This window comes from Ochotona curzoniae, unplaced genomic scaffold (assembly GCF_017591425.1).
Source record: "Ochotona curzoniae isolate NIBS_2020 unplaced genomic scaffold, NIBS_Ocur_1.0 contig_2688, whole genome shotgun sequence".
Lineage (NCBI taxonomy): Eukaryota > Metazoa > Chordata > Mammalia > Lagomorpha > Ochotonidae > Ochotona > Ochotona curzoniae.
The window spans coordinates 2,568,166-2,578,590 of record NW_024465553.1 but is presented as its reverse complement, the minus strand read 5'-3'; the positions used below and the strand labels follow the sequence as shown (position 1 = coordinate 2,578,590).

Sequence of the window (10,425 nt, the reverse complement as noted above, 5' to 3'; positions counted from 1 at the left end):
CTCCACCTGCAACTCCTAGATACCACGTGCCTACCGCGCACTGAGGGATACTGCGCGACCCAGGACCTTCCAGGCCGGGTCCCCCGGCCTCCCCCTTTGCTCACAAACCATCACAGGCTTGGGGGTGGGCGTCTCTTCCACTCTGATCTCACGCCCAGGCTGGGGCTGAGTACATACAGCTGCCTCCGGGTGCGCCTCGCTCAGCAGCCCAACCTGGGGCACCCTCCGCCGCCCTCCCGTGCGCTCTGGCGTGCCCTCAGCCTTGGAGCTAACACGCGTCGGGGAGAGGGCAGCGCGCAGCTTCGAGTGGGTCCCGGAATTGCGCGCACTAGATCCCCAGCCCCGCTCTGCGCTGCCCGAGCCTCTTTGTCCCCGCGGCCGCCCACGGCCTCCTGCAGCCCCGGGGCGCCGAGGCGCGGGGACCAGGCGGAGCGGGGCCCAGGGGCGGCGCCCCGGGCAGCATCCCGGGAAAGGCCGCGCAGCCGTCCCCGCGGTCCCCGCCCCGCCACGTCCCCCTCCCGGGCCGGTCCCCGCGGCCGCCCCCTCGTGGGCAGAGCGGGCTCAGGGCCGCCGGCGGCGGCGGGCCCGGGGTTGCCATGGTAACCGGCAGCAGCCGCCGCCACAGCAGGGCCGGCCCCAGCGCCAGCGCCGGCCGCGGCTCGGTCGGGCTCGGGCTCAGTGTGCGGGTGAGCGGCGTTGGCCGGCCGGGAGCGGGCGCGGCCCGGCGGCCTCAGCATGGAGGACGGCTTCTCGAGCTACAGCAGCCTGTACGACACGTCCTCGCTGCTCCAGTTTTGCAACGGTGAGCGCGGCGGACGCGCGAGGGCCGCGGGCGGCGGCGGGGCCGAGGCGAGGCGGAGGCCCGGGGGCCGCGGGCGAGGCCGCGCCGAGGGGCTCCGGAGGGACGCGCGGTTCCCGCCGCCGCGGGCGCATTGTGCTGGGGCCGCGGGCCCGCGCCGTGCCCCGGGCCCGGCCTTGGGCGTGGTGGAGGCGCGCGGGCGGCTGCGGCGCGGGGCTCGGGCTCTCGGCCAGCGCGCGGTCGGAATGGCCCCGCGCGAGCGCACCCGGGAGCCCGGGTGGGCAGGCCGATGTTGGGGAAGAGGGGACGTGTTGATGTTTTGCCTCCCAACTCACCTCGGTGGAGAACTTCCAGCCAGCTTCCGGAGGGGATGCTCGCGGTGCGGGGAGAGGGGCACCCCGGCTTTTCTGCAATCGGGAATTCCTTGCAGCTCAGAGCTTGGCACATGGAAAGTTGGGTGGACCTGGCTTCCCAGTGGGTTGCTTGAGCGTTATTTTATTTCCGGCTGATAGGTTCTTTCACTGGAATCCGGTGGCGGTTTTTCCAGGAAGGCACCGTTTCTAGCCATTATTAAGGCATATTTTGCAAAATAGAAAACCGTATACCCTAGAAAGGACCCCCCCCCCCTCGCCGTGTCTCATTATCAGGGTTGAAAAATGTTTTCACAGCACACTGCATATTTGATCAGAACATGTGATCACTCCTTCCCGGTTGGGTTTATTGCTGCATCAGAAGTTTATTCAAAGGCGGGGGACGGGGGCGTTGTATGAAGCTTACTTAAGTGTCTTGGAAGAATTTTGAACTCTAGACCTGTTGGCAACTGAAGTTGTGATTTAGGGAAACTTGTCTTTTTCCACACCTGTTTGCAGGAGCTCAGCGGTGAGTGCCCGGCTTGCCTTAGTCCCCAGGAATCTTTGTTCTCTCTCTCCCTCCCTCTCTCTCCCTTTTTCCCTGTCTCCCTCTCTCTGTCTGTGAGCTTCTCCATTCTGGCTTGGGCACACTGCCTTATAGTTTCCCTAACAGCCACTTGTGGGCCTCGGTCGTTTTGGAAGATTGTCTTCAGCTGGCTGGGAGTTAATTTTTATTCTAAGTTAAACGCTGGTTTCCAGGCGTCAAAGCTGGGGTTCCCTGGCCCCCGGAGCCTGCTGAGGACCGAGTGTGGTGCTCAGCTGGCCTCTGAATACCTTTGCAGAGTCCTGGAGACGGCCTCCTCGCTCTCCCCAAGGCAGATAGAGTCCTCAATTAGCACGTTGTATTTGGAAAGTTTGCATTCATCAACTGATGATCTGTCCTATTGAAATGACTGGGCTTTGGCCCACTGAGTGGGGTCAGAGTCTGCGTGTTTACAGTGGGTTTCTCCTAATGTTGGTTGTGAAAGGTGCGTGGCCAACAGTGCAGTGAAACAATGTTAAGCATAACATCTTAAAAACCAGTCTGTGGGCATGTCTGTGATGGGTGGACTCGGGTTGCACGTTGACTGAGATGTTCTGGTTCGAGCACTTGCTTGGGGACTGGTCATGTTCCTAGACGGCGATTCAGCCATGATGACAGACACACGTGGGAGCGTCTGCTTTTCTGTGTTCTGCTGGTAACGGCCAGCTTGGAGGTGTCGGTGTGGTGTCCCACTGGGATGACATCTGTAGGAACCTACCCTGGCTCTTGGCTCCTACAGCTCTGTATAGTTGAGGTCATGGTTTGCAGAAAAGTTGCTTTAGCTAGAATCAGATCAGAGAATCACGCTAGAACTCAGTCAGATCATAACCAGTGAGCTGCTGCTCTGCTCCAAAGGTTCTGAGTGTATTCTTTTATTTTTAATTAATTTATTTTTATTGGAAATGCAGATTTGCAGAGACATGGAGGGACAGAGAGAAAGATTATTCATTCACTAGTTCACTCCCCTGAGTGGCCTCCATGGCCGGAGCTGAGCTGATTTGAACCCAGGAGCCAAGAGCTCCTTCTGGGTCTCCCACGTGGGGGCAGAGTTCCAACGTTTTGGGCTGTCCTCAACTGCTTTCCCAGGCCACAAGCAGGGAGCTGGATGGGAATTGGGGCAGCTGGGGCAGCTGGAACACAAACCAGTGCCCATATGGGATCCTAATGCATGCAAAGTGAAGGCTTTAGACACTGGGCTACAGCACAGGGCCCTGAGTGTATTCTTTTCTAGACTCTTGTAAGAACTGAGTTTAAAGCAAGGGTGGCCCAGTGGATAGACACCCAGGGGTCCCTGATGATGTCTTAGGCAACAGATGATTTGACTGAACTGATTCATTTTCAGGGGCTTCCATGAAGTCAAAATATAAATGAACAGCATTTAGTTAATGACTAGGATGATTCAATTAAAGCAATGACTCACAGAAACACCGTTTCTTCAAGAACCAAATTAAACATTTGGATATTTCATTAGCTACATAGGCAGAAAAGGGGGGAAAGGTCTTCTTTTTCCATGAGAGATTTGCGTGACAATGGCAAGATGACAGCAGCATAATATACGAGCTCATACATTTGCATATGTTAAGTACACCCCAGGCCCTGTGGCTGCTAAGTTAGTCCGGCACTTAGCAGGCTTCCTTCTGGTGTGCGGTAGCAGAGAAAGTGTAACTGGGAAGGAAGAAGAGAAAACGGGTTCTAATGAATGAAGTTGTGATACTTTGCCTGCACACGCTTGTGGCTTGTAATTTCTGCTCAGTGAATCTCTGGCGGGGTTTGTGGTGGTCGCCGGACACAGCTCTCGGCACTGTCTGGCCTCCCCGAAAGCCTAGTCTTTTCCCTCTTCTAGGAATGTGCTCTCATTTAAGTAGAAAATTTGTGTGTGTTTTTTAAAGTACTTATAAATCTGTAAAGTGAGCTTGTATAAATAAATATGTGTGTGTGTATATATGTATGTATGTATATATATTGGTGCTTAAGAAAATTTTTGGGGCTGGCCTTGTGGTGGAGTGAGTTAAGCTGCTGCCTGCAGTGCTGCCATCCCCTTTGAGCATTGGTTCAAATCCTGGTGGCTCCATTTCTAATCCAGCTCATGGCCAATGTACTTTGGAAGGCAGCAGAAAATGGCCTAATTCCTTGGGCCCCTTCAACCACATGGGAGACTGAGATGAATTCCAGGTTCCTGGCTTCAGTCTGGTGTAGCTTCCCAACCGTTTGGGGAGTGAACTAGCAGATAGAAGACCCAGACCCTCCTGTGCTTCTGTCTTTCAAATGGATAATTCATAAAAAGAAAAAAGGTAGAAGAGAAAAGCTACAATAGGGGCTGGTGTTGTGCTGCGGGTTGAGCCAGCATCCTGTGTTAGAGATGTGGGTCAGGTCCTGGCTGCTGCGGTTCTGATCCAGCTCCCTGCTGACGTGCCGGGGAAGGCAGCAGAGCATGAATCGAATACTCGGGCCCCTGCCAGCATGCGGGAGTCCTGGTTGGAGTTGTGGGCTCTAGGCTCAGGCCTAATTGTTGTGAACGCTGCCTTTCAAATATATGTAGATGTATATGTGTACGTGTATGTATACACATAATTTAAATTTTTTAGAAACCCTACAATGATTGAAAGTCACCCCGTTGCCACTTGGGCCTGGGTGTTGTCCGTAACCTGTGTGAGGCTCGCATGTGGATTGGCCACCCTTTTCTCATCCATTGTCAGGAATGTGCTCTTGCGTCCACACACGTGTATGCATGGATTTCCTTGGGTCGGAACCTAGGAGCCCAGTTGCTGGGTCACACGCCATGGCTGGGTCTCAGGGTTTGAGGAACCATATGAATTATTTGAGATCTAAGAAAGCCACAGGTGCCTGCTGGTATCTTTCTTTCTTTCTTTTTGGAGCTTTTCTCCATCACAGCTTCCTAGGTACCATTGGGAGCACCTGTGACCTGGCCTGGGTGCCTGGGGTAATAGGAGGGACCTAACCGGAACCTCATCTTGGGGCTCACTCGCTTAAGCCTTGGCGTGTAAGTGAAGCTTATCTGGGAGGCGTGTGCTCTGCCAGACTGCCCTGCCCCCTCTAGCATTTGAAATCCAGGCCAGGGGGAGGCGGGGCTTTTGCCACCTGTGCTCCAGCAGCCCCAGAGACCGGCAAGGCGCTGCCTGGCTCACCATGCACCCTGGGCCTCCTGCAGGCAGGGTGGGCTGCTGGGCCTGTACACTGTCAACACCCAGCCTGGGTTGCCCGTCAGGCTTGTAGGGAATGGCCCACGTCTCCTGTCCATGTTCTAGGGTAGCCTTTGTTTCTTTTTTCTTTCTTTCTTTCTTTCTTTCTTTCTTTCTTTCTTTCTTTCTTTCTTTCTTTCTTTCTTTCTTTCTTTCTTTCTTTCTTTCTCTTCTTTCCTTCCTTCCTTCCTTCCTCTCTCTTTTTTTTTTTGAAACAAACCTGTCAAGGCTTTTTTTCTTTTTTTTTTTAAGATTAATTTCTTTTTATTTGAAAGGCAGATTTAAAGAGATGTGGAGAGACAGAGAAAGATCTTCCATCTTCTGGTTCACTGCCTCGATGGCTACAATGATTGGAGCTGAGCCAATCTGGAAGCAGGAACCAGGAGATTTTTCTGGGTCTCCCACGTGTGTCCAGGGGCCCAAGGCTTTGGGCAATATTCTGCTGTTTTCCCAGGCCACAACATGGAGCTGAATGGTAAGTGGAGCAGCCAGCACATGAACCAGTGACCATATGGGATCCCAGCACTTACAGGCAAGATTAGCCAATTGAGCCATCATGCCAGCCCAGTAATAGATCAGCCAAGTGCTACAGTATAGTAAGCTACAATTCTGAGGCTTGTAGGCCACTGGTTTTCCTTTTGCCTGTAGCCTTGTTGATGTTTGATGCAACTGCGTGTGGTGTGCTAGACCTGATGTTTACATAGACCCCCATGGGGCGGGGTGCATCACCTTCCTTCTTCTGAAGTCCATACTTCTAATCTCACAGCCGCAGGTACCAGCTCCTCTCCTGTGACGTCACGTCGTTACCTCCTACAGAAATTCCCGCAGTTTGCCATGTGCTGTGGCCAAGTCCTTTCTGCTGCATAGCTGCTGTTTTTCAAGGAAGGGTTTCTTCACCAGCAGCGTCCTGTCAGATCCCAGTGACAGTGTGGAGCCTGATCATGGCCTTGAAGGGTGAGGCCTGGCTGTTAACCTGTTCTCCCTCTGTCCTCGGGGGATGTCACATGAAAGAACTTACAGATTCCCTCTAAAGCTGGGACAGAGAAGGGGCCGACTTGATGGCTCAGTGGCTAAATCCTCACCTTTTTTGCACCGGGATCCCATATGGGTGCCAGTTCATATCCTGGCTGCTCCATTTCCCATATAACTATCTGCTTGTGGCCTGGGAAGACAGTAGAGGACCCAAAGCCCTGGGATCCTGGAGGAAGCTCCTGGCTTCTGGGTCCAGATGAGCTCAGTTCCAGCCATTGCAGCCATTTGGGGGTTGAACCAGCAGATGGAGGATTTTTCTTTCTGTCTCTCCTTATCTCTGTGAATCTGCCTTTCCAATAAAAGTAAAATAATAAAAAATAAAGTTTGGGCAGAGTGCACCTACCACTGCTTCCATGTGGCCTGGTGTGGCCCAGTAACCCTGGCTGGCCAAGGGGCTGCTGTTCACTGGCTCAGACTGAAATCATGCGATCTTTGGGCAAGTCATCTTCACTAGCCTTGAAGATTGTTTCACTTGCTTTTAAAGATTTAAAATTTTTATTTGAAAGGCAGAATGATAGTGGTAGAAGGCAGCAGAGAAAGAGAGGTCTTCTACTTACTGAATTATTCCCTCAAGCCCATGGCTCCGGCCCTGAAAATTGTTGTAATTTCTAAGCACCTCTAGTTTGCGAGTTGAAAATAGTCTATTTAATAATCTTAAACTTCCTTTGGCATCTGCAATTCTGACGGTTCCTCTTAGCTTTGATATGTAGAATAGGTGAGTTTAAGAGTGGCTTTTGGACCCCTGCGAACCACGTGTGTATTCACAGGCCAGGTGGTCACGGAGACCCGGTGGCCACCCTGTGATGGCAGAATCAAACGCTGTCCTGGAAAAGTGTGCGGTGAGCTCACGCCCAGTAAGTTTCTAATGGGTCTGTGTGGTGCACGGCTGCCTGGGAGTGAGGCTGCAGCCAGACCACAAGTGCTTATGACGCTGTAAACAAATCCAGGCGTTTGGCCAGAAAAGTCACAGGCTTGAAAATCAAAACAGCTATTGGTTCTTCTTAGTTGCTGAGGCCATGTAGTTTTCTCATACCTTCTCTTGAAAAACAGATGTCTTGGAACTGGCACAATAGCTGAACTAGCAAATCCTCCACCTCCAAGTGCCAGGATTCCAGATGGACGCTGGTTCATGTCCTGGATGTCCCATCTAGCACCCTGCTTATGTCCTGGGAAACTAGCGGAGAATGGCCCAAAACCTTGGGACCCCGCGGGAAAGGCTCCTTATTCCATTTGGGCTCAGCTCCGCCCATTGCGGCTATCTGGGGCGTGAACTCATATGCTGTTGATGTGGAAACCGTGTAGGTTGAAATCTTTTCCTCTGTCTCTGTGTAAATCTTCCTTTCCAATAAAAATAAATAAATCCTTTAAAAAATTCAAAAAAGGAACTGTGTATTTGTAGAGCACTTAATTGTGTGTGTGTGTGTGTGTGTGTGTGTTTTAAATATATTTATTTGAAAGCCAAAGTTACAGAGAGACAAAAGTGAGAGCAAGAGCGAGGGAGAGAGATCTTTCATTCACTGGTTCACTCTCCAGATGGCCTCTGTGGTCAGTCCTGAGCCAGGCTGAAGCCAGGAGCCAGGCGCTTTGTCTGGCTCTCCCACATAAGGTGGCAGGATCCCAAGTACTTGGTTCATCCTTCACTGCTTTTCCCCGGCCGTCAACAGGGAGTTGGATTGGAAGTGAGGTGTCCTGGGCAGATACAAGCACCCCTGTTGGACGTTGGATTGCAGGCGGTGGCTTCACCTGCTGTGTGGAATGCTAGCTGCCTCTGTTGTGTCTTAAAATTCCATCATGCATGCATTTGCCAGTTTTCTGGATGGTACGGAAACTTTCTGCCTTTCAACTACCCACTAGGGCCCAGGGCCAATTTGATGCAGGATCAGATGATGTCCAAGGGGGTTCCTGCCCTTGACTGTCAGCCAGGCCCTGAGCCCACAGGAGACCTTCCCCTGTCTAGAGGCCCTGGGGGCCCAGGCCTGATGTCACCACGCAGCCGCTGGCCTGACTGTGGACCATTACCCCAGTGCCATGCAGCTAGATGGCAGAGGATGGCGGGGATCAGGCCCGAACCCTCAAAGAGGTCTTTGAGGCAGCCCGTGTGGCTGAGCACACCTGCAGGACAGGTGACAGTTCAGAGCACGGCCTCCCCTGGGAACATTCTGTCAGCCGTTTTAGGCCCTTCTCTGCCATGGCCTCACATCTCCCTCAGCCCAGATGGGCCAGTTGAAGTGCTTTCTTTGGTGCAATTGGATTGTCCATCCTCTGCCATTTTCTGATCCCTTGGCCAGGGTTAGGTTTGGATCAAACAGCAACCCCTGGTTGGTCATTCTGCTGCCAGCCTTAATCCCCCAGCCCTATCACTCCAGTCCTTTGTATACTGAGCGAGCACTGGTTTGTTAGCCCACCCAGTTTCGTTGCCATGTTGCTCCGGGGGTCTCGGCCACGCAAGCCCACTTTGGTCACAGGAGCCAGCCATCCCTGTCTGCCTGGGAGCCAGTGGCAGGGAGCTGCGTGTCCTGTGTTCATGTGACTTTCTGAAGCCACGCAGTGCTGGTGGGAGGGGTGAGAGTCAGGGAAGGACACTGCACACCAGGCCAGCTCCGAAGAAGCCCTGAGACCAGGGGGCCCTTTTGTGTCAGAAAAGTCGAGTGGCAGGTAGGACTGTTAGGAGTATGAGCAGGTGTCAGGAGCTTGGTCTTGTTCCTAGCAGTGGGGAGGGCTTAGGGCAGACCCTGAGGCAAGGCATGGACTTTGATTATTTAAGGTCATTTTCTCCTGGCGGAGGGGAGGGAGGAGGCCATGGTAGTGCTCATCCAACCAAGGGCAGGCGAGGCTGGGGATGAGGGTGCAGGGCGTGGACTTGGGGAGGCTGGGGAAAGGGCGTGATGGGGGTAGTTTGGCCGCGCGGAGTATGCGGGACCTGTGAGCCCACGAGCTGGGGCGCATTTACAGACAGCAGGTGCAGGGCTTGGAGCCAGGGAAACGGCCGGACAGGAGCTGTCCGCAGCCGCAGGGTGAGTCCACAGGCTCACCCAGGGACAAGTGAGCCACACAAGGCATCTCCTGGGAGACACAGATGGCAGCAGCCTCCTACGTCAAAGCCTTCAGCGCCTCCTTCCAGCCCCTGGGCCCTCATGGGGCTCACAGCCTCTTTGGCCGAGCTGCACAGTGGGGCGAGTCGCCCTTCCTGAGCTGAACCACTAAGCTCCTTCCAGGCAGTTTCCTGGTGATCGGCTTTGCATCTTGGCAGAGCCTCAAGCCGGGCGGGTTTCCTGGTGAGTGTGGCTTAGATCCCTCAGGGGCCCATCTCCATTGTGTTAATCTCTCAGCAGCTCCTCCCACACTGCTTGGGCACAATGCCTCCTGTTGAACAGGTGTGAGCTAAGTGGTGTTAGAGCAAGCGCGTGCACGCACTTTCCTCTAAACTTGAAATGATGTGCTTTTATGTATTTATACATCATGTATCACAAGTGTTTACATGCCTGTTTCAAGACACATGCATGTAGGTGAATGTGCACTCCTTTTAACTTCCCCAATCAGTACAGACTTGGACATTCAGATCTGAGGACACTTCAGACCAAGGAGTCTTCTTGAAACAACCCTGAGCCGTGCAGGTGCAGGATGGCCAGACGCGGGGCAGGCTCTGGAAACTGGTCTGCAACATTGTTATGGTGCCTCGGGCTGGGCGCTGTTTCACTTGGATCGGGGGTAGAAACATTTGTAGAAAGGCTTTAGTTGTTTAACAGGCTTGGAACAAATGATTTTGAGCCCAAGAAATAGATACAATGAAGTAGTTCTTGGCTAAACTAGCAAATTTCAAAAAGATTGATTTGGAAGGCAGAGTTATATACACAGAAAGAAAGGGTTGGGGAGAGAAGTCTTCCCAATAACTGGGGCTGGGCCAGGCCAAATCCAGGAGCCAGGAGCTTTTTCCAGGTCTCCCACATGGGTGGCAGGGACCTGAGCACCTGAGCCATCCTCGGCTGCCTTCCCAGGCGTCAGCAGGGAAACGGACAGAAAGCAGAGCAGCTTCCAAAGATGCCAACACTCACATGGGTTGCTAGCATCCCAGTCAGTAGCCCAATCTGCTCTGGCACAGCACCAACCCCAAAGCAGAATTTTTAAATAAAAAAAAATTTTAAAATTTTTATTTATGGCAAAGGCTGATGGAGAGAGAGAGAGAAGGGGGAGGGGAGAGAGATTGTCTCTGTGCTGGTTCATCCCTCAGATGCCCAGCAATGGCCAGGATGATCCAAGCTGCAGCCGGGAGCCCGAGATGCCACTGAGTCAGCCCAGTGGCTGGCAGGAGTGTGGCACTGGGTACATCAGCTGCTGCCTCCCGGGATACGGAAGTAGGAAGCTGAAGCCAGCCATTGTCACAGTGGCAAGGATTTGACTTATCCCTTCTCCCCCAACAGTTATGTAACAAGAATTACACTAATTCATAGAGAAATAGGCTTC

At 53.1% G+C, this 10,425-nt stretch overlaps 1 protein-coding gene across 1 annotated transcript in view; it reads left to right on the top strand.

The window, feature by feature from the left end:
* The first annotated feature begins 677 nt into the window (after positions 1-677).
* The window catches only part of EML1 (EMAP like 1), a 74,077-nt gene continuing 64,329 nt past the window's right edge, over positions 678-10,425 (top strand). Inside the window, exon 1 of the mRNA XM_040975548.1 lies at positions 678-802. Coding sequence (XP_040831482.1) covers positions 736-802 — 67 coding nt within the window. The 5' untranslated portion in view covers positions 678-735. The remainder of the gene's footprint in view (positions 803-10,425) is intronic.